This window comes from Cynocephalus volans, chromosome 10, assembly GCF_027409185.1.
Source record: "Cynocephalus volans isolate mCynVol1 chromosome 10, mCynVol1.pri, whole genome shotgun sequence".
Taxonomy (NCBI): Eukaryota; Metazoa; Chordata; class Mammalia; order Dermoptera; family Cynocephalidae; genus Cynocephalus; species Cynocephalus volans.
The window spans coordinates 14378046-14402834 of record NC_084469.1 but is presented as its reverse complement, the minus strand read 5'-3'; the positions used below and the strand labels follow the sequence as shown (position 1 = coordinate 14402834).

Below are 24789 nucleotides of genomic sequence, written 5' to 3'. Positions count from 1 at the left end.
ATGAAGAAGTCGCTTGTGCTTGTGCTGTGTCCAATCCTCCTGGCTCTCTTCTTAGGTGGGCATTCAATCCAGAAGCACAGCCTCTTTCTGTGCTGACATGATAAGCTGGAATAACTGTCTGTTTGAATTTTTCAGTTTTTTTTCATTTCAAATGATATATAGTATATAATGTATAGATATTTCAATGCTTTTTCTTTTTCTTTTTTTTCTGTAAGAGCAGGCTTCTAGAATTACTGTTAGAGATATATTACTTTAAAAAACCAAAAAAAATCTTTAAATGTATTTGAGCACTAAATCTCTGATAAATCGTCAACATCCCTTCTTTTAGAGTTCATATGAGATCGCCAACATTTGATGTACTTTTATTAGGATACTATCTTTTACAATTTGCGTGTGATTATCAAAACAGTATAATAATTTTATTATCATCATATCTTCTTTGAGGGGTTAATGGGATTATCAAGTGTAACATAATCTTATTGTCACTGGGCATCTTCCAGTAACAACTTTAAACTTTATTTAGTTATTGAGGATTAAAAAAAAATCCCACTAAAGCAAACCTAAAGGATTAGAGACACAGACCAGAGAACTAAAGAAACTGTGTTTTAAAAAACATATTCATTAAATTAATACCCACTTTTAAAGGAATGGGTCATTGCAATAGGTAAATATATTTAAGTTATGCAGTTTTTGCTTTGAGGTTAACCATATTAGAAACAATTTGAAATTTATCTCTGAGCCCTCTGGCAGACCGTGTCCTTTGGGACAGGTCCCTGGGAAAGAACTTTTGTGTTTTAACCAAAATTGAACTTGCAAATACTTTGCTTTGGATGGTGTAGATGGAGTCCTGTGTCTGAGAGTCCCTAAGGAACCTTCCTGACTGTTTCAGAGGCCTCCCCAATTCTGATGGAAAAGCAGGCCAAACAGCTCCTGAGATCCCGGAGACAGGACAGGCCAAGCAAACCTGGATTCCCCGACGAGCCAATGCGGGTGAGTGTGTGGCTTTGGCAATTTTAAAGAAAACGTGGTCATTTGAATGCTCACTCATTGTGAAACTAAACTAGGTGCTGGTGTCAACTATGTGGGCTGCTAGTTGGGGCTTCTGTTAGTGTCTCAGGTATGGGATATGTGTAATTGCAAGCCTTTACCTACATGTCTTCTCTGGAGGTGCCAGCTCGACTCACCTATTATGAACAGGGTATTTAAAATAGAAATAGTGGGGCCGACAGTAGGAGTCCCAGAATTCTGAGTGGGCTACTGAGCATCACCCCTGAACGGGTTGCCAGGGAGCTGTTCCTATTAGCCAATGATGCCAACCCCATCTTCCTTCTTGGGCTTGGAAGGGCTGGACCAGCTTCCTCAGCTAATGCTGCTCTGTTTAGGCCTGCATAATCTCTGCCCCAGCTGCCTGTGGGGTCTGCCCTGATCTCATCTCTTGGATTTTGGTCTTTGACCTCAGCTGTGGGTTCATGGTGTCCACCTACCTAGTCTTTCTGAACCAGGGCACCCTTTCCTGCCTTTATTTTGTGAGTTTAGTGGATGCTACTAGACCCTGCCATGCTGGCCCAGATGCAGATCAGGCCGGGCTTGGCTCCTCCCACGGCTGAAGCAGCACTGACATTCGTGGTGTTTCTGCCCCACCCAGGTAAGTAGCAGTGACCCCACAAAGGTGGAATGTGGAGCTCCCGCCCTGTGCCCCTTAAGCTGGGTGCCATGCTCATCTCTTCCCACCTCATCTCCACGTGGAGGCCCAGAAGGGTCTGCAGTGAATTTCCCTTCACTCACTACAGAATTATGAGCATAATTCGATTATTTCACTGAAAAGTCTCTTATTAAGAAGTGGTATCGCACAGTGATAAAGAGTGCTGGCTCTGGGGTCAGATTGGGTTTGAATCTCCCCATTTTCTAACTTTGTAAACCTGGGGAAATTTCCTCACATTTCTGCCCTTAGTACTCTCATCTGTAAAATGGGGATGATAATGAATATTATTACTTATATTACTGTAATATTATTGTTATAAATAATACTGTAAAAGAACGATGTCAGGAGGATAAAATAAAGTAAATAGTAAAGCACATAGAACAGCACTCAGCAGACGGTGTCTACTCCTCTGAGCATTATGTAGCAGCTGCAGGTCAGGCATTGAGGCCGCAGAGAGGATTCACCCAGGTTTCTGCTCAGAGTCTGTGGTGCAGACTGAGAAGTAAGCAAAAAGCTGTTACGCAGAGTGGCTTAAAAACAAACAAGTTCTCCAGGCTGTTAAGGGTGGCTCAGAATATCTAGGTGTGGGGTGGGAGGGGACGGGAGGTGGACCAAGATCAAGAAAGGTTTGAGTACCTTGGGCTTTATCTTATGTTCAGCAGAGAGCAACTGAAGGATTTTTCAGTGCAGATCCAGGCTTTAGATAGATGCTTCTAGAAGCAGTTAGATGAGAAGAGGTGTGGGTTTGAGGACTGGAGACACCAACCCCCAGAGATGGGCAGAGGAACTGCGAAGGGGCTGAGACGTTTGTGGAGAGACGTAGAGGGAAGCCAGGAGAGTGGGGGTCGCAGAGCAGCGGGGAGAGGGTCAGGAAGCAGGAACCTCTCACTGGCCCCTGTGCTTCTGGCATGATGTCTGGAGGAGCCATTCTGAAGGCCTTTCTTCAGAGACCCAGGGATGCTGGGGAAAGCTGGTCACAGGGAAAGCTGATTAGAGAGCTTGCTGCTGCTCCCAGTGCTCAGGTTGCAGGCAACAGTGGACTCCAAAGTCTGCCCCTTGATGTCTTCTCTACCAGTGGGCCCACCTGTCCCTCTGAACTCTGACTGGAGTAATGGCCTTTGCCCTCCCTAAGGGTATTTTAGACATCAGACAGCAGGTGGGCTGGGACTGTTGCTGCCTGGCTTCCTGCTCCCGTCCCCTCCTCATCCTGTCCCAGTCCAGACTACACACCATCCTAGACATGTGTCCCTAAAACTCTGCTTTGTGGGGTCCTTCCCCTGTGCTAAACTTCCGAGAGCTCCTTCTTTGACTGTTTGCCTTTTCCCAGCTTTGGTTACCACCTTCGTCAATCCTTGACAATCCTCTGCTTGCCTCCAATTTTGTAATTTTACTGAGGGTCTGGCTTTCTTCTTGTTTTGGTTATCTTCACAGGTTTGCCCACCACCTACTCCTCTAAACTGCCTTGAGCCCACCTGACCCAGTTTCTTTGCGACCCCTTCCTGCTTCAGAACCTCCTGCAAATCTCACCCATTGCTTCCCATCCCACCCTGTGTGTAGTCAGTCCCATATGTCCCTCGCCAAGACACTTGACCCCAATGTTCACAATCCTCAGGCACTCAGTCCAGTTTGGAGAAGTGGTCTTGTGACTTATGACTGAAATGTGAAATAAATGTGCAATCAATTACTTGGTGGCTAGTCTGCACTAGTAATTCTTATGCAGGTCTGATTTGCTCCCTTATCCCCAGGGACATTTGACAATGTCTGGAGACATTTTTGGTTGTCACAACTGTGGCAGGCGCGCTATTGGCATCTGGCAGGTGGAGCCCATGGATGCTACTAAATATCCTGCAGTGCACAGGGCAGCCTCCACAGCACAGAATCATCTGGCCCAAAGTGTCAGTAGTGCCGAGGATGAGGGACCCAGCCTACACATACCGAGTAGCCTCTTTCTCGTTTCCTCTGTCTTACCGTGTGTCTCTCTCATTTTTGTTCACACTCACTCGTATGCACACAGAATTGGCTGAATCAACAAACAGCTTCTGGCATATTTTTCTAGGAATGTGTTCCTTAACCTTGGCTGCATACTGGAATTATCTGGGGAATTAAAAAATCTGATGTCTGGATCCCACTCCCAGAAGGGCAGCCTGGGGTGTAGCCTTGACATGGGGGGATGGGATTAAAGCCCCCAGTGGCACCAACATGCAGCCAAAGCTGGGCCTTCAGGAGAACTAAGCCATGTGTGGTGCCAGCTGCTGGGGTCTAGCCGGCAACACAAAAGAATTCAGAACACAGCTAAAGGTTGAACTGAGTGGTATGGAGAGTGAGCATCTTAGTCATTTAGACGCAGTTTGGACAGAGACAGTCAGAGGGTCAAGTGGTGGGTGCTGATCAGAACATGCATTTCATTCAATTATACAAGGACTGTGCCCTACCACGCACCAGGCACTGAGAATGCATGATGAACTAGACATTCCTCCCTCATTCGAGTATGGAGATGGAGCCAGAACATTCCAGCCTGACTCAAGTCCTCTAATGACATTATCTGGGACAAGGGACTGTGGGCTCTGAGAGGAGAGAGACTTGAGCTCTAACTGGAGGGAGGAGGGAGGCCAGGAAGGCTTCCCAGAGGAGGTGTCCACCCAGCTGAGGCTTGAAGGGTGAGAAGGAGTTTTCAGGCAGTGCAGGGGTGGAGGTGAGGTGGGAGGAGTATTCCACCCAGTGCTATTCCTGTCCATATTCTGCCACTAACTCGTTTGGACTTTGAGCTTTGGACTTTGGGTGAATCATTTCCTCTTTTGGGATCCCAGTTTTCTCATCTGTAAAATGCGGTTTGGCCCAGAACCTGGCCTAGAAGGTTCATTCCAGGTCTCATATTCTAGGGTTCTAGTTGGTGCATTGGGAGTGACACAGGTTTCCTGGTGCCAGTCTGCAACTTGGAGGAAGAACGGCGGGCAGCAGGACATCAACTTGGGGAAGGGGCCAGGGTGGTCTATTTAGAGGCTCCTGGAGGGGTCTGTCTAAAAAGCCAGGGCCTCCTCTCCTCCCACAGCCCAGACGCCTGCAGTATTCAGCACCCGAGACTCACTGCTCAACCTGTTCCCTCCCCTTGGGTCTTGTTGACTCTTCCTCTTTATGGATTTACTGAAAGCAAAATTAATAATACCGATCACTGGCATCATATATAAACAGGTGACTCACTCCCTTGAGTTGAGCAGGCGACAGGCAAAGTGATCCCAGCCAAGCACTCACAGTTGGATCTGAGGGTATGGTATGGTGGCTGCCTTTGTGAGCAGGTTGTGAAGAGCTGGCGAGGCTGGACCTTTGGCCGGGGGAGGCCAGGGCTGGCCGTTAGAACAGGCTTACATTTGGGCCGACCCCGTGGCTCACTCGGGAGAGTGCGGCGCTGGGAGCGCAGCGGTGCTTCCGCCGCGGGTTCGGATCCCATATAGGGATGGCTGGTGCGCTCACTGGCTGAGCGTGGTGCGCGTGACACCAAGCCAAGGGTTGCAATCCCCTTACTGGTCACACACACACACACACACACACACACACACACACACACACACACAAAGAACAGGTTTACATTTAAGAGCATGGGAACGAAGGAGTTAAAAGTCTTTGGACCCATGGTTTGTGGAGAACCACACCTGCCTGCTCTGCCTTTAGCCAAGACCTCTTCCTTTTCCTTTGTGTAAGCTGAGAATTATCTGCTTGCAGATGTCCCTTTTCTAGGGAAAATGGCAGCATTATGCACCACCCTGTATATTTGGGATTGTTAATATAGTGTATGTGTGTGTGTGTGTGATGGTGTGTGTATGTGAGGGCCATGTGTGTGTTTTGAAAAAGACCTTGTAGAATATACTTTTCAGAAGGTTAGAATTCCACTTTGACCTTGACTCGAGTACCTGGACTATACAGAGTAATGGGAGATGGCAATGGAAGGTTGTCTTGGGGCTGGGCTGGAAGACCCTTGGATGTCACAGCAGGATTGGATTTCACTCCATACACAGTAGGGAGCCATCAGGGGATTTTAAGCAGGGGAATGATGTGATTAGATCTGGTTCACAGGAGCCATTTAGAGGTTCAGGACACAGAGCTTCTTAAATGCTGGCCTTCAGACACTGTTATACATGGGAAATGGGAAGTGACATTTCTGGACACATTATTGCACCTGCTCGCCATGCATGCAGGAGACAAACAAGTAGACTTGGGCCAATGAGTGAGGTTATGATCTTTGGGGAATGCATCTGCCCTTGGGAACTGAATCTTGAGACTCATGTACTCACTGCTGACTCTAAATCAACAAGAAATGACTGGTCGTGTTATTTTATTTTGCTTCTCCCCTCCAAGGGACTGTGCAAAAGAAAACCCTTTCACAGAGGGGAGAGGCTATTGGTGAGGGTAAACAGTGGTGTTTCAGGAGGTATGAAGAATTCAAAACGACAACAAGTATGAAGTCTTGCAGTAGTCTCTCCCCATGAAGAACTATTAAGCCATTCTTATAATCTTAACACTTGGCTTAAATATTGGCAGAAGTTGGCTTCTGTGGAATTACAAGCTTTTTGGAAATAGATTCAGACAAGCTGTGCCCATGCACACATGGGGCTTGACTGACATAGATTAGGCTTATTCACTGCAGCATGGGTTGTTTTCTTACTTGTGGTAGGAAGGACCATGTGCTATTGAAAAGATCACCGGTGTGCTTCTGTAGTGTGGGGAGGGCCAGCATCCATCCCAGAAGAGCAGGAACACCTTGCCTAAATAGAGAAAGGTATTTCCCCAGATGGGACGGAGAGACAGAGTAGAAGGGAGATAGATGGCTCTGGATAAGAAAGTAGGAGGAATTTAGAATGTACAGAGGCAGCTGGGGAGGAAGAGGATGAAAGGCCTGGGGGGGAGGGCAGGGATGTAAAGAGGGGTCAGAGAGAGTGGCAGGTGGGAAGGTGGCACCTAAGGAGGACACCCCACTGAAATGCCAGCAGTATAAAAAGAGCTGATACATTTATTTTATGATAACGCTTGACGTTGACTTTGAAGTTTCCTGTTCTGTGCTGTTTTCTGCTCTGCTAGCTGTAAACCTTATGAAAAGTCTGCTACACACAGCACTTGTGTTAGTGGTTGTTTGTGGGAATGGCGGATGGCAGGTTTTGTGTCCTGTGGGGTGTTGGTGGCTGACAAGAGAGGAAGGTGATCGCTAGAATCTGGAAGCCACAGTGGTAGAGAAACTGGTTATGAGACCAATTCAGGATAAACCCAGCCCCAAATCTTGAGATTTTGTTCACCTTTTAAATTTTTAATTTTTTTTCCAGCAGCTGGCCTGTATGGGGATCTGAACCCTTGACCTTGGTATTATAACCAACTGAGCTAAATGGCCAGCCCTTCAGAGATTTTAGAGAGCAGGGTTCTAGACTTCGCAGAAATGGGATGAGCACTCCCCTAAGGCTGGAATTTGCTTGGGGACATCCTATCTGGAGACATTTATAGACAATTGACTTTGTACTTTAGGTAAAGTGGCCTATAGTGTTAGACAGTTCATAGGTGTAATGAAGCCTCAGGATCTTAATGGAGAAAAAAATACCTGCTTGGGGAGAAATTGATAAAGATATGGCTCTGTGAAAAGAAGGGCTGGGTTTGTGTTTAGAGGAAAGAAGGTGGAAAAATATTCTGAGTTTTCTTTGGAATGTTTCCTCAGTTATGAGTGTGCTTGCGTTGATTTTCACAGTTTTAGTTTTAAACTCTTGCTACTCAAAATGTGGTCCCTAGCCAGGCAGCCTGAGCTTCACCTGGTAGCGATGGGATGTGCAGAACTCAGGCTCCTCCTGCACCTTCTGAGAGAGAATCTGCCTCCACAGGACCCCAGGTGGTCCCTTTGCACATTCAAGTTAAGAAGCGCTGCCCCAGGGAACTGCAGACGTGGCCCAGCCTCTGTTTCCAGAGTCCTGGGACTAGGAATCAGCCCAGTGCGCTGTTTTGACTCAGCTGATCTCCCTTCCCTCCTCCTGGGTGCTCTGATCGCTTGGTATCCAGTCTTCCAGGATGCCTCACCCAGCTTTCCTCCCACTTCGTGGTCCCTGCTGTTAGGTTTCCCATGCCGGATTCTTAGCTTCTGACAGTCTTTAGATGCTGGAGCATCCCAGGGCTCTGCCCTCCAGCCTCCTCCTGTCCCCTAGTTTTATGTCTCGCCTCTGTGCTGAAGGCTGCACATGACCTCTTCCTGGGAGCCCCAGACTCACTGACATGACTGTGCACTCCACTGTTTGTACTTGATACTTAACAGGTATCTCTGATCTAACAGCCCAAACAGAATTCCTGATTTTACCCTCACAATGGCTCCTGCCTTTGCCTTCCATATGGGGGTAAATGGGACCACCCCCAAATCTGGAACCTGACCACTTCTCACCCTCCACTGCCACCGCTATTGCCCCTACAGGGGACTAAGCAATAATCTTTTAACCGGTCTCTCTGCTTCCTGTCTTGCTCTGTCTGCATCTGTTCTCAGCAGAGTCATTTCTTAAAAGTGTAAACCAGATACCATCCCTTCCCTGCTCAAAACCTGCCAATGATTTCCTATCTTAATCTGCACAAAATCCACAAGTCCTTCAAGGATCTGCAGGCCCCGGAGGTCTGTCTATTCCCTTGCCCCTGCTTTGGTGAGCTCATCCTTCCTCACACGGCTCCAGCCATGCTGGCTTCCCCATGGTGCTTTGAATGTGTCAAGCACAAGGAGCTCCTCTCCCTGGCTTTCCTGCCTGTATGGATGAAGTGCAGGCTGTGTGCAAAGAAAGCAGGGTTGCTTTATGTTTATTCTGCACCTTGGTTTTTTCCATTCAATGCTTATTCTAGCTCTTTTTTTTTTTTCTTTCTTTCTTTCCTTTTTTCTTGGTGGCTGGCCAGTACCGGGATCTGAACCCTTCATCTTGGTGTTCTCAGCACCATGCTCTACCCAAATGAACTAAACTAGTCAGGCCCTCTAGCTCATTTTTAACTGATGCATAGTATAAATGTATCACAGCTTATTTATTTAGCCTTTTCCTGAGCAATGGGCATTTTGGCTCTTTCCCATGTGTGATGAAAATTCTCATACACGTGTGTTTTGCTGAGTTTGATGATAAAAATGAAATTGCTGACTCAGATGGTTTATGCACTTTCAATTGTAATAGTTACCACCAAATTGATTGTATCAACTCCTGCCAGCAGTAGCTATATCTGTTGTCTATACTCTTGCCAATTACTTGATATTATCAAACTGCGTGTACAACTTTCAAAATGAAAAGAAATAAAGTTTTAAAAGAAAACTCACTATCCACTGTTCTCTACGTCTATATGTGTATAGAGACATGTTGCCAAACAAAATGGAAATATTTTCTGGGTGATAAGATCAGGGGCAAACTTTTAGATTCATCTTTATGCTTTTTGCTGTTACTCAGTATGTGTTTCCTAGTGCTGCCATAACAAAGCATCACAAACTGTCTGGCTTGAAACAATAGAAATGTATTCTCTCAGTTTGGGAGGCTAGAAGTTTGAAATCAAAGTATTGGCAAGGTTGATTCCTTCTAGGGGCGCTGAAGGAGACTCTGTTCATCTGTTCCATACCTCTTTCCTAGTTTTGGCAATGTTTGAGGTTTCTTGACTTGTAGCTGCATTACTCCAATCTCTGCGTCTGTCACCACACGGCCTTCTTCTTTGTGCATCCCTGTGTCTGAATTTTTATTTTCTTATAATGACACCAGCCATTGGATTTAGGACCCACCCTTATCCAGTATGACCTTATTTTAACTTGATAACATCTGCAAAGACCCTATTTCCAACTAAGGTCACGTTCGTAGGTTCTAAGTGGACATAGATTTTTGGGGGACACTATTCAAACACTCAGTTTTTTATTTTTAATAACCTTATGTCTGATTTTCACGTAAATAGCACAGGAGAGTGGTTAAGAGCAGGGCAGCAGATAGCCTCATCTGAACCCCAGCTCGCCACTTAGTGACTGTCACATCTTGACCAACTTGCTTCAGCTCTCTGAGTATCGACATTCTCATCTATAAAATGCAGTATGATAGCAATACCTGCCTGCTAGGCTTCCTGTGAGGATGAAATGAAAGAATTATGCAAAGTGCTTAGCACAGTGGCTGCCATTTAGTAATGGCGTTAGCTCTCATTCTTCCTTTTAAAAAAGTAGCAGCTTAATACGTACCTCTTAAATACAACAAAATAAAAACGTCCATGGCTTCTCACTGCTTGTAGGATAAAGGCCAAGTGTCCTGGCCTGGAGACACACTAGCCCCAAGCCCTCCCTGGGTTTACTGCCGCTCCTCAAGGCAATTTATGCTTCAATCACACAGAACTTCTCATTGCTTTTCAAATGAGATCTCTTTCTGGTCTCAGCACCTTTTCACAAATGGTTCTCATTTCCTGCAATACCCTTCTCCCTTCTCTCTGCCTGGTACCCTCCTCTTCATTCTTAAAGTCACCGTCCTTATCTTTCGAGTTGGTCCCACCCTCCTCGTATTCACACACAAAACAACACAATATATTTGTATAGGTACATGTATATGCATGTAAATTTCTAGAAAAAGGTCTAGAGAGATAATCAGTTGGCTGCTAACTGTTTCATCTCATTGAGGAAACTGGGATTGCAGGTGATAATCTTAGCAACCTTTATATTTGACGTTTGAATTTTAAATACCAATAAGGTGTTTGTGTATTACTTGTGCAAATAAAAAACTTAAACCATTCACATTTATTATCAAAAAATTGGAAACCAAGAAAGAGTCAAAAGAAAAAAGGAAAATAAGCTGTAGTTCAACTCCCCCTCCCCAGAGACAGCTGTGGCACTTTAAAATGTATCTCTTTTTAGTCTTTTTGTATATATTTAGAAAAAAGTGTACCTACGATTTTGTATCCTGGTTTTTCTCTTCGTAGGGTAGCATACACATTTCCTCATATTATTATAAATTGTTTGTAGCCATACTGAATTATCCTCTTTTGTTAGACAGTTGGATTATTTCCAATATTTTTCTATTATAAACAACACTGAACATTTTTGTGTGTAAAGTGCTTTTAATATTTTAAATTATTTGCTATGGCTATATTCTCAAAAAATAAATTGCTGGGTCCGAGGATATGAATATTTTAAAAGCTTTTAGTATGTATTATGAAGTTGCTTTCCAAAAGAGTTGTAACAGTTTATGTTCCTCTGTTCCGACAGAGTATGCCAGTAGAGGTTATAAGGTAAACGTATTATGGGAGCATGATTATGGTCCCTTAAATTGGAAACCAGTTGGCTGTTGCTGGGGCCGGAAGAGCTGATGCAGTGAGGGAAGACTAGGAATAAGAAATGAGGAGGGTTCTGATGGACAACTTAGTGCCATGCATTGGCATTAGAAGTCTATGAGGAGAAGCAGCTTCTGTGGGAGAGATGGTGTGTTTCAAGTTCTTCTTTCATGGCATCTGCCTTTGTATTTGTTTCTTCTGCCCCCTCCCCCCCCCTTTCTTTTGCAGCTGGCCAGTATGGGGATCAGAACCCTTGATGTCGGTGTTACCAGCACCACCCTCTAACAAAGTGAGCTAACCGGCCAGCCCTGTTTCTTCTGCTCTTGTCTACCTGGTTAGCTCTTATTCAGCTGGAGAAACCCACCTTAAATGATGCCTTGTTTGAGAGGGCTTCCTGATGTCTCTTCTCACCTAATGGATCAGAACATCCCTCTAGAACAGCACATGTAGCACAAGATGGCTATTTTTGGCTTTTTTTTTTTTATGTCTCCCTTACTATACCATTCTAAATTGCTTGAGAAGATGGACTATTTCACTTCTGGGTCTGCAGCACCAAACACAGTATTTGTATTTACTAAATATTCATTATACTTAATTCCATTTCTTTCTTTGCTTCTCTTTAGGGGAGAAATTTTATGGGACATAACTGCTATAGAACCTGAAGGTTATTTCAAAGAAATCTTTTTTATTGCCTTGCTTAAACTCATTAAAATTCTCTTAATCTTCCCAAATTGAAGGAACAAATTGTTTGCCAATTGCTAGAGTGAACCATGGAAATTCTTGAAAGAGGTGACATGCAAGCTCAAATGATGTCTTTTGTGATTGTATTCATAAGTGCTTGTGTACCCTGGGGATACGCCTTCCTAGGAAGCTTTCCATTCTGGCTTGTGTTCCTTTAAAGAATGTTCTCGCCGGGCAAGTATAAATCATATTAGCTTTATTGCAAGTAGTCTTTATAAAATATGCTTTCATGTCTAGCCCCTTGACAAATGCATGTGTTAACTCCATTACTCTTTTGTTTGCTATGATCTCAAAGACCAGTTTGGAGTGACTGAGATGTAAATTGTACACATCACTGATCATTTTCTTTAGGACTGAGCTTTCAGTTAAGTTCTGAGCCACCTTCTCTGTGTGATTACCTTTTTTTTTTTACTAATAAGTGAAATAATTCTTCCAAGTGTTGACGGACCTTTAATTCCATGAAAATGTCACAGGAAGGATTTTGCCTTCTTTTAAAAAGTTCCTGCCTTGATAGATTAACTGTCCACTTTATGATTCTCAGCTTAGATCAGGTTCCAGTGAATATTTAATTTCATTATCACTCCAGTGCTATAATAAAGGACGACTTCCAGTTTCTGCTTTAATTACTAGGAAAATATTTACTTAAATCATTACAGTTAGCATTTGACATGGGACACAGATATTGGTTTTTGTTTTCATTTTCTTCCCTCCTTGAAGAAAGGAATCTTAAGAAATTAAAACCTATTTTCCATCTACTGCTTCTTTCTCGATCCAAGAACATTTGAGGTGATCATTAATGCTGGGTCGTTTTTAACTCAGCCAATGTAATTGTTGAATTTGTGGTTTTGAGCAGATTTGCAGTTTGACTTTTCATCTTTGACTAATGATTCCTTTTAGGCCTTTGTGGCATATTCATTTCCCTAACATTTTAAATAAATAGTGGAATGTCATGGAAACCGGTGCTGGTTTCTTTCTTGTGTTATGTGTGTGTCTGTTCTGGTTGTTTTTTCTTCAATGATGATTTCAGCTGGTGTTTAGGAGTGTGAAGTATATATTACTTTTTGATGCTTTTTATAGACGTCTGTCTTGGGCCATTATAATGAGCAGGTTGACACAGATGTTGCGGAGCTTTCCAAGGATGATGTAGGAAGATCACGGAAAAAGAAAGAACAGTCATTTCACTTCTTCATTTGCTCATTTATACATTTCTCCAATGATTTTTACTGAGGTCCTACTGAGTGCCAAACACTAAGCTGTTTACTACATATACCTTGCTCACCGCTAGCAAAAAACCCACTGAATATTTGGCTGAGAGGGATAGGGATGAAATGAGCAAGGATGCAAATAAGCATTTAATTATAAAAGGTACTGTGTATCAGTGGTGACATTTGTTAATACCACCAATGATTTCCTTAGCAAAATCTTCAAGTATCAGGATGCTGTCAGCCTCAGGGCAGCAGATGCAAGTTTTCCAAAATTTTAATTTTCCCTTGAAAGCTCAAATTGTATCATTTAGCATCAAATACGAGGGCACTTCAGAAAGTTCACAGAAAGATTGGTATTATCTTCTAATTCTATTTTTCCACCAACTTTCTGAAGTACCCTGTACTGTCTATTATTTCCCTTGAGGTGAGAGGCTCACTTCGTTCATTTTGGAGACATCTGCCAAACGCCCCCATAAAACACAGCTAGTTCCACCCTTGACTTTGACTACTGCAGAAATGCTTTTCCTTGTGAAAACGCTGCACTCTGCCTTGCTGCACAAGTGCTGTCTGCACACTCCCTGCTGGGTCACTCTCTGCTGCTTTATCAGAAAATCTGCAGTGACACCGACATTGTGAGAATATCTTATTTTGGTTTTGTAACTGTGAGTGTGTGGTGGTGAGGGATAGAATGGCCACGTGTACAGTCGGGCACTGTTGCCTAGATTCCTGCCAAGGCTCCAGTATTTTACCCACCACTGCCTCAGCACCATCAGTGCAAATGCCAGTCCAGTGAGAAGGCAAGACTTCTGTGTATTATTCTAAAAATAATGCTATTCTAAAAATAGCTTTGACCTCATGGACCCCTGAGGGGAGCACGGATCACACTTTGAGAAATGCTGCTCTAGTCTTTTATTTGACAAGCCTTTACTGAAGGTTTCCTGTATGCCAGTTCCTGGGAGAGATGCTAGACTCTGCAGCCTCACAGTGTGCTCAGATCTTTCCTATTGGATGGTAACCAACATTAACGGTGACATTTACTGGATTCCTCCTGTGTGCCAGCTGTGGTGAACCAAGCCCCTGTAGCCTCTGGGTCCCAATGGGAAACTGGGTAACTCAGGAGAGTTTAATAAAGAGACTTTTAAACAAAAGTGTGGGCAGGATTCAGGTAAACCAACAGGAAATGATAGAGGTTCGAGGGCTAACAACCCCTATAGGCATGGAGGGGTCAGGAAACAGAGTGGGCCCCTAGGAGCTGTGGCCTTCAGGAGAGGGGTGCACCAACCTGATGCGACTCCTCTGGGAGGAGCCAAGGGAATAAATACTCCAGACTCTCTCTGCCCCTACTCTCTAATACGCTGCTGGTGCCTACTAGTCAAACCCAACTGGAAGCCTCAGGACAAGGGAGTCTCTGGTTACAGTTCATCTGGGTCACAGGGCCTGGTGAAAAAGGGGAGAGAATGGATCTGGAGGGACAACTGCAGGCTACTTATCTGGTACAGAACTTTATTTGTGTCATCTCATTTAATCTTACTAACCCGATGAGGTAAGCACTAGTGCAGTCCCCATCTTATGGATGGGCAAATTGAGGCTGGAGAGGTAAAGCAATATTGACAGGGTCTGAATTTGAAGAGAGGCAGGCCTCTTAGCCCCTACACCACACCACCTGGCAAACAGGTAGGCAAGAAAAGGCAACATAGTTTTCCTCAAGCATGTGGCTCCCATGAATATTTGGACAAGTAAAGCTATGTGCTGGGGAATTGTTGTTCCTTATTTATAAGACTCTATACTACCTTCCTGTTTTTCCTAATTACTCTTCTTCTGGCCAAGGACTCCCTGGACAGGGCAGGAACTCAGCTCCAAACTCGCAAACATGTCCAGCAAGCAGCCAGCGAATCACTGTTAGGTCCCACAAGGAGCCCTCTCACTGTCCACCCCCACCCCAGCTGACCCACACTCCTTTCCAGGATACGGAGTGTATTTTGTTCAGTTAAAGAAAAACGATGACAATAACCAAAACAAATTCAAACTACATGGGTCCTGGGAGAAAGAAAAAAAATTCAGGAAAGTTGGACACTTTGTAATTTATTTTTTTGTACATCCTTTTTTTTGGATGACTATTTTTAATACAGGATGCAGAGTTTCTAGAGAATGTTCTAGAAACTATAAAACTTAAAGTTCTAAACTGGATTCTGTTAAAGCTTTATCAATGACGTAGGAGGGTTTCCATGATTTAAGATTTTTTATGGGCTGGCCCTGTGGCTCACTAGGGAGTGTGTGGAGCTGATGGCGCTGAGGCCGCGGGTTTGGATCCTATATAGGGGTGGACGGTGCGCTCACTGGCTGAGCGTGGTGTGGACGACACCGAGCCAAGGGTTGTGGTCCCCTTACCGGTCAAAAAAAAAAAAAAGAAAAAAAAAAAGATTTTTTATGGTATCAATACGCACCAAAATAATTTAATCTTGACACAAATATTACCGAATATGTCTGCTGTCTTCCGAGGTGAAATGCCACTTCTCTACTAATGGACTGCTGTTTTGGGTTACTTAAATATGTTTCTATGGGTCCACTTCATGCGTACTTTGCAATGACTCACATCCTATAATTACAGCACCCAGACTTCTTTCATGGCAACGTCAACAGCATACATCCTCCTACTTAAAAATCATTTCCATCTCTATCTGCTGTCTTTTGGAGGGAGCATCACGTTCATATGCCAATGTGTGAATCTACCCACATTCCACCTCTGCTAAAAAATAGGAAGGAGGCCTGTCAAGTCCCTAATCTCAGGGAAGGGTCACTGCCAAACAGAGTGACCAGAGCTATGCTGGGAGAAGCCCAGGGAGCTCTGGGGACCCAGAGAGGTGGGTCACAGGGAATCTGAGAAGACTTCCTGGAGGGAGAAACATATAAGCTGAGGCCTGAAAAGTCAGATAAGAGTGAGACAGGAAAAAGAGAAGGCACTGGGTGTTCTAGGTAGAGGAGACAGCAGGTGCTAAGAAAGGAACAGAGAGGCAAGCAAGCATGGCCCGTTCAGGGAAAGATGGAGAACAAAGCTCAATTGGGTTGATGGTGAGAGAAGAGGCTCAGGAGATGGGTGAGGCCGGACCTGTAAGCCACATGAAGGAATTGGAGCTTTCTTCTGAGCCCAATGGGAGGCATTCAAGTATTTTAAGTGAAGAAATGAAAAGGGTAAATTTCTTTCTTTTTTTTAAACATCACTTTGCAACAGCATAAAGAGATAGACAAAAAAATCAAGAGAGGTTTTTCAGCCTCTTCTTTATAACTTCATATTTTTACATAACCAGAGAAGTAATATGTATCACTTGTAATAAAAATAAAATCAGTGAAGACATTTCCATTTTTCTTATTTTAAAAACCCACCGTTGCAAAAGATCTGAACAGACACCTCACCAAAGAAGAGGAAGATGGCAAAAAAGCATATGGGAAGATGCTCAACATCACATGTTGTTAGGTAGAAAAATGCAAAAATGAGATATGAATACACACTTATTAGAATGGCCAAAATCCAGACCATTGACAACCCCAAATGCTGGGGAGAATGTGGAGCAACAGGAATTCTCACTCACTGTTGGCAGGAATGCAAAATGGTACAGCCACTTTGGAAGACAGTTCGGCAGTTTCTTATGAACTAAACACGCTCTTAGTATATGATCTAGCAATTGTGCTTCTTGGTATTGATCCAAAGGAGTTGAAAGTTATGTCCACACAAAAACCTGCACACAGATGTTTATAGCAGCTTTTTTCATAATTGCCCAAACTTGGAAGCAGCCAAGATGTCCTTTAGTAGGCGAATGAATAAATACACTGGGGTACATCCAGATTACGGAATATAATTCAGTGCTAAAAAGAAAGGACCTACTATGCCATGAAAAGACATGGAGGAAACTAATATGCATATTAATAAGTGAAAGAAGCCATTCTGAAAAGGCTACATATCTATGACTCCAACCATACAACATTCTGGAAAAGGCAAAATAATGGAGGAGGTAGAAGATCAGTGGTTGCCAGGGGTCAGGTAGATGAACAGGCAGAGCAGAGAGGGTTTTGGGGGCAGTGAAACTATCTGTATGATACTACAATGGTAGGTACATGTCAATAAATGTTTGGACCCATAGAATGTACAACACCAAGAGAGAGCCCTAGTGTCAACTACAGACTCTGGGTGATAATGCTGAGTCAGTGTAGGACTGTAACGAATGTGCCATGCTGGTGGGGGATGTTGATAGTGGGGGAGGCTGTGCATGTGTGGGGGCAGAGGGTGTATGGGAACTCTCTACTTTGTTCTGAATTTTGCTGTGAACCTAAAACTGCCCTAAGAATAGTCTACTAAGAATAAAGCAAACAAACAAAAACTCCCATTAGAGGGAGGAGGTAAGACAAGAGGCAGGGAGAGCCCTCCGGAGGCCATGGCAGAGATCTAGCCCGAGAGATGGGGCCTGAGCCAGAGCAGAGGCAGTGGGAGTTGGTGGCTGCTTGGATGGTGGGGTGGAGGGTAAGGAAGAGGCACACGCTGAAGCTTCTGGTTAACCAGCTCTGTGGTGCTATGAACAGAGATTTGATGAACCACCTCTTATAGTCTGGGCAGTGCCCATGGGCCAGAGATTGCACCAGAAGATGGAGAGACAAGATGGAGAGGGAAGGAAGAGAATTTGTAACTGATTAAGACAAGAGAAGTAATACTTCATTCTCTTATTTAAGAAGCATCTTGTTAATTTATCATTTTTCTGTTTCATGCATCATTTATATGAGATAATGCAACCAGTGACAATATACAGAAAACTCAGCCTGAACTAGCTTTGCAGAAGACCAAGGCACATTTGGGATGAGAAAGCCTGCCCTAAGGCTGGAAGTGACATTCACGCTGATAAAAGGCAGAGCATGAGCAAACTTGAGAGAGAGGAGCAGAAAATACAACAATTGCATGCAAAGGAAACAATTGTCCCTTCCCCGGGCGCATCAATGCATTCAGTGGCTGATGAGCTGCAGGTTGCAGAGGAGCCGAGTGGCAGTCACGGCCATCTGTTGGGGGTGTTGTCTGCTCCTTCTGGCAACAGTACATGCCTCACTCCTGATTGTCCTGGAATGGATGCTGGTTTTCTCGCTTGGACCCAGCCCATGGCCATTCTGCTGTGCCCTCTCTGTGCTCTAGGAGGCTGAGCCCTGTGGACAGCATCACCCAGATCCCTGGCCGGCTAGCTTCTGACTGGGTTCTGCAAGGAGGGACCCAAGCAGCCTGCCCCCACAGCTCTAGCTCTAACGGGCTCCTCCAACACAGTCTGCCCTTGGCCCTGCAGGCCTAGGCATGGTCATGGTTTCCCTCTGTTGCTAGCCCCTGGATGCCAGAATATTCTTGGATGGTTCCCTTGACCCTGCTCACCTGGCTATGAATGGTCTGTCCCTTCATTAAAGTCCCTTCAGGTGAACTATCTGAGGGAGGAACCGGGGTTCTAGAGAAGCTCAAAGATTAACAAAGGCCAAATGACAGCCGTGGACGAGGTGGGGGGCAGGGCCTCTCCCTAATGTTGTGAGGAGAGGGGGAAGGTGCTAGAACCTACAAGGGGCTGCCCTCACCTGTGGGCTTACATCATCTGCTCTATTATCAAGAGCTGCAGACAAATGCAAGGGCCACAGGTATTTGCCACCTCTCCTCTGTGCAGGAGAACAGTGGCCCTTTTGGGAGTGCATTTGGGACAGATCACTCTGGGTTGGGGGAAAGGGCAAGGGGTGGGTGGAATGTGAGACAGAGTGACGGATGGAGGTGTGAGGAGGTGCTGTAGGCTTAGTGGACAATGGCAAAGACCTGAGCTACAGAAGTGGCAGGGACGGAGGGAGGGCATTTGAGAACTATCCAGGAGGTTGACTCTAAGTGACGATTCTCATGCTTATGTTGAGCTGGGGGGTGAGGGAGACAAGGACAGTCATGTTCTGTCTTGGGTTCCTGAGTACGTGGAGATGCTGGTCACAGAGATGGGCAGGATGGGGCAAGGAGCTCCTTTCTGTTGCAGACACTTCAACGTGTAGGGTTGGCTTCATTATCATACAATATGTGGCCTTTTGCTGGCCTCTTTCACTTAGCATAACGTTTTCAAGGTCCATCCGTGTTGTAGCACATGTCGTACTTCATTCCTTTTAGTTGCCACATTATATTCCACTGTAGGGAAGTACCACATTTTATTTACCCGTTCATCCATTGATGGACATTTGGGTTCTTTCTGCTTTTCATCTATAATTAGCAACACTGCTGTGAACATCTGTGTACCAGCTTTTGTGTGGACGTCCATTTCATGCCTCTTGGGTATATACCCACGAGTACAAATGGCAACTCTGTTTAACATTTTGAAGAACTGCCAGACTCTTTTTACAAAATGCTCCTCTATCTCTAGTAACATTTTTTTTAAAAAAGTTATTTTATTTAATATTAGTAGGCGACTCTAGCTTTCTTCTGCGTATCCCTTGCCTTTTATTTTATTTTTTTTGTCAGCTGGCCAGTATTCCCTTGCCTTTTAAAAAAGATGATTTTTATCATAAATGCATGCAACCATAAGTACTACATTATTTAGTTATGCATGTTTTGAGCTTTACAAAAATGATGTCACACTATAAATGCAGTCTACGTGGATTTGCTCTTTTCACTCAACATGTTTCTAAGACCCACCTGTGTCGTTGTGTGTAGGTATAATTAATGTTGTATGATATTCTACTGTGTGCCCTTACCATAACCTATTCATCCATTCTCCTGCCAGTGGACATTTGGCATGTTTCCAGTGTTTTGCTCCTACAGGTTTATTGTTGCTATGAACATTCTCATGCACCTCTCCTGGTATAAGAGTTTCTCTTGTTCTCAAAGTGACTAGCAGCATCAGCATCAGCTGGGAACTTGTCAGAAATACAAATTCCTGGTCCCCACCCCTGACCCAGTGAGTCAGAAACTGTAGGGGTGGGCCTAGCAGTCTGTGTTTAAATAAGTCCTCCAGGTAACTCTGATACCTGATAAAGTCTCAGGTCCACTGCTTTAGAGTATAATAAAGGAATGAAATCTATGGATTGCAGCAATCAATTGTTTTCCAAAGGGGTTGTTCCATGTTACGCTCACCCGCAGTGTATATGGGCTCCCATGGAGACACACCTCTTAGCACGTTGTGTTGCCGGACTTTATTTTGCCCCCCGAGTGGGTGGGTCTGACTGGCTTTTCCTACAGAGAAACATGGGTGTGACAGTTGGTTTCTCCACCTCGTCTGTCCTCCCACATTACCTCGGCCAGGCTGAACCCTGTCTCGGGAACCAGTGACACACACACCATGCACACGGCAGCTCGGCTGCCGTGGGATAAAGCCTCTCTTCAGTGTGGGTTTGTTTCCACAGGAGTACATGCACCACCTGCTTGCCCTGGAGCACCGCGCTGAGGAGCAGTTCCTGGAGCACTGGCTGAACCCTCACTGCAAGCCCCACTGTGACAGGAATGGGGTCCATCCTGTGTAGGGGGATTGGGACCAGCCTCGGTATGTTTTCTTCTCCTAGGCCTTCTGTCCAAGGATGATGGTGGTGGACAGAATATGCATGGGCTGGTATCAGACATGGTATCAGGGGACCAGCTGATTAGCTGGGTATGGATTGGGGGATGACAAGAGCAAGGCAGGAGAGATGGTGGGAGACAGGCTATAAGGAGCACTGGGGGACACTGTTGCTGAACAGTGATGACTCAACACCGAAGCCTGTTGAGTCATCACGAGATCCCTCTGGAATCCAAATCTGTGATCACTCTGGAATCCAAATCTGGAGAAGCATGGCTTGTTGAGATTTGTGTCTCTCTAGCTGGGGTCAGCATCCATAGCCTTGATTTGTGACATCCACCCAATCATCACTATTGTCACCAGGATCAGAAACTCCTCTCCTGGGTCTCACTTCCACTGCCCACTGCCTTCCCACAGCTTTGAGGCTGGGGTCTGCCCTGCCACCCTTCTGTCTTCCCTCTTGCCCTGGGCTTACTCTTTTTGTCCACCTGCAGGGGCTGCGCAGGCTCCTCCTCTGCTCCTAGATGAGGCTCTTTGCTTTTCCCTGCCTGTCTGTCTGTCTGTCCTCATCACCTTTCCCCCTTTCCAAATTCTGTCGGATAACCTCCTTCAGAGGCCAGCGAATTTCATTCCTCCTCTGTAACTTTTATGGACCAAGCAGGACAGCATATAATCAGGTAGTTTATCATCTGTGGTTAAGAGAAATCTCATGTTTTTGTTGCTGTTATTGTTGATTTTGTGCTACTGTGAATTGACATAGGGACATTGCCTTTAGAATAGTGCTCCTTATAATTTTCAGGGTGCTGCTGTCATATAAATTCTCTCATTTGATCCTCTGAACACCCCGTGTCATTGCAGGGCATGCATTTTAACCCCATTTTATAGAGGAGCTGACTGAGCACGATTAAGCTACTAACTCATGCTAGAGGGTGGTGGGTGTGCCAGTCTTCTGACAACTCTGAAGCCGGCCAGCTTTACAGGGACTGTACTGCTCAGTCCTGTGGGGAGTGGGGGGGTGGGAGTGGGGGCAGAGGACATAGAACCGCTCTGAGGGAGCTGTCACAGATAGTGAGAGGATCATTTACTGGGAGTGAGGTAAAAGTTCTACTTTTGAGGGGTAGAGGGTGGGCTGACATCCCTCCTCTGGTCCTTCCAGCCTCGGAGGCCCTGTTCTAGGTTAGGGTGCATGTGTGCCTGGGACCAGCTCCCGATTCCCAGACTGCTGGCCTCCCCTGCACTGAGGACCTTGGTATTCCAGCCCTGGAAGCCCACACATGGCTTCTTCCAGAAAACAGAACCGTGAAGTAGTTAGATACTCAGACTCTTGATTCTCTGTGTTCCAGCTCTTTGGCCATGGGCAAGCTGCCTAATCTTTCCAAGTTTCTGTTTCTGCATCTGTAAATTGGGGGTAATAATGATGTCTATGGATCCTGGTACATAGTAAATGACTCCATAAATTGAAGCACTTACTACCGTTCTGTAGACCAGGCAAGAGGAGAGATATGTGGGTTACGTGAGCCCCATGGCAGCACCCTCCAAGGGGTGACTGAGGCCTTGGCCTCCTGGTAGGACAGGCCCTCCTGACAAGCCAGAGGCCTGGCTCCTACAAACACAGGGTTCCACAGGAGACCTCAGTCCAGGCAGCTCCCGCTTCATGAAGACAAGGAAGAGTGGCTGGAAAGATGTGTCAACTGGGAATTTGGAGTCAGACACCTTTCAGATCCTGAGTCCACCAGTCACCAGTCAAATAATCTTGGGGAAAAAATGCTAACTACTCTCTCAGTTTTTTTTAATCTGTAAAATGAGGACAGTAATAGCTACTACTTCATGGTTATACTGAGGATTAAAAAAAGTCAGTGTGTGGAAAATAGTTAGTGTTACCCTGGCATACACTCAGAAAGTACTCAGGAAATAATAGCCAGATGGATGTTTCCTCCTCCCTAATCTCCTCCTTTTCCCCCTTAGTTTCCTTCTTCTACCCTCTTCTCTTCTTCCTTCTTGTTCTTCATCATCTTCATCATCATTACCACCACCACCACCACCACCACCACCACCGCCACCACGACCACCACCGCCACCATCACAATCACCACCACCACCATCACCACTACCACCATCACGACCACCACCACCACCACCACTACCACCATCGCCACCACCACCACCACCACCACGACCACCACCACCACCACCACCACCACCACCATCACCAACATCACCATCACTACCACCACCATCACAATCACCACGACCATCACCACCACCACCACCATCGCCACCACCATCACCAACATCACCATCACTACCACTACCATCACAATCACCACCACCACCACCACCATCACCACCGCCACCACCACCACCACCACCACCACTACCAACATCACCATCACTACCACCACCATCACAATCACTACCACCACCATCACAATCACCACCACCACCACCACCACCACCACCAGCATCACCATCACCATCACCAACATCATCACCACCACCATCACAATCACCACCACCATCACCATCACCACCACCATCACCATCACCAACATCATCACCACCACCATCATCACCACCACCATCACAATCACCACCACCATCACCACCATCACCATCGCCACCACCACCACCACCACCATCATCACCACCACCATCACAATCACCACCACCATCACCACCATCACCATCGCCGCCGCCACCACCACCACCACCATCACCATCACTAACATCATCACCACCACCATCACAATCACCATCACCACCATCACAATCACCACCACCACCATCACCATCGCCACCACCACCACCACCATCACCACCACCACCATCACTACCACTACCACCGCCACCACGACCACCACCACCACCACCACCATAGCCACCACCATCACCAACATCACCATCACTACCACTACCATCACAATCACCACCACCACCACCACCACCATCACCGCCGCCACCAACATCACCATCACTACCACCACCATCACAATCACTACCGCCACCACCATCGCCACCATCACCACCACCACCACCACCACCACCATCACCACCACCACCAGCATCACCACCACCATCGCCACCATCACCACCACCACCACCACCACCACCACCACCACCACCATCACAATTGCCAACACCACCACCACTACCACCATCGCCGCCACCACCACCACCACCACCACCACCACCATCACCACCACCATCACAATCACCACCACCATCACCACCATCACCATCGCCACCACCACCACCACCACCACCACCCTCACCATCACCAACATCATCACCACCACCATCACAATCACCACCACCATCACCATCGCCGCCACCACCACCACCACCATCACCACCACCATCACAATCACCACCACCATCACCACCATCACCATCGCCACCACCACCACCACCACCATCACAATCACCAACATCATCACCACCACCACCACCATCACCGCCACCACCACCACCACCACCACCACCACCACCACCACCACCACCATCATCACCACCACCATCACAATCACCACCACCACCACCACCATCACCATCGCCACCACCACCACCACCATCATCACCACCACCACCACAATCACCACCACCATCACCACCATCACCATCACCACCACCACCACCACCACCACCATCACCACCACCATCACCATCACCACCACCATCACCACCATCACCATCGCCACCACCAACATCATCATCACCAACATCACCATCACCACCACCACCATCACAATCACCATCACCACCACCACCACCACTGCCACCACCACCACCACCATCAGCACCACCACCATTATCACCACCACCATCATCATCCTAACCTTATTTTCTTGTTCTTTTCCAGGAAGCATTTTGTTGGCAATGACCCGGAGAATGGCAAAACAGAATGAGATTCCTTCTTTCATTTGTTTTTAAACTGCGGAAATGGATATCCTCAGACCTTATGAACTGTGGGCATGCCAAAAGCTATCTTGGGAATTGATGGCAAATATTTATGTTGCTTCATTTTACTAACTTGCAGAAATCATTAAAACCAATAGCTTAAAGTATAGAGCTCCCAAATGGCCTTCCTATTAGTTTGTAAGGGGTGGGCAGAACCAGAATCTTAGCTGGTGCTGATGGAGCTGGGACTTCCAGACCAGGAACTGGGGCAGGCCACCTGCCCTAAGGACTTTGGGGAAGTCTTGTTCAGAGTAGTGAAGCACACCACTTGGGGTCACTTAGTTTTCTGATCATCTGTTTTTTTTCCCCCGTGTTTTCTGCCATAATAAACATTGGTGTTAAATTTGTTTTCTGCAGTGTCCACTTTTCTTTCCCTACAAAA

At 45.9% G+C, this 24789-nt stretch overlaps 1 protein-coding gene across 1 annotated transcript; it reads left to right on the top strand.

Annotated features, from left to right (window-relative positions):
* Positions 1-24390, top strand: C10H17orf67 (chromosome 10 C17orf67 homolog). The gene is made up of 4 exons (XM_063109765.1): positions 1-55; positions 890-990; positions 20302-20438; positions 24310-24390. The coding sequence occupies exons 1-3, from the start codon at positions 1-3 to the stop codon at positions 20416-20418; spliced, it is 273 nt and encodes a 90-aa protein (XP_062965835.1). The 3' UTR covers positions 20419-20438; positions 24310-24390.
* The last annotated feature ends 399 nt before the right edge of the window (positions 24391-24789 follow it).

Bases quoted from the DNA above. Each gene is read 5' to 3' on its own strand.
- C10H17orf67 (XM_063109765.1), top strand. From the start codon at position 1: ATGAAGAAGTCGCTTGTGCTTGTGCTGTGTCCAATCCTCCTGGCTCTC. The intron at 56-889 runs GTGGGCATTCAA...TGACTGTTTCAG, and splicing joins CCTCCTGGCTCTCTTCTTAG to AGGCCTCCCCAATTCTGATG. The intron at 991-20,301 runs GTGAGTGTGTGG...TTGTTTCCACAG, and splicing joins TCCCCGACGAGCCAATGCGG to GAGTACATGCACCACCTGCT.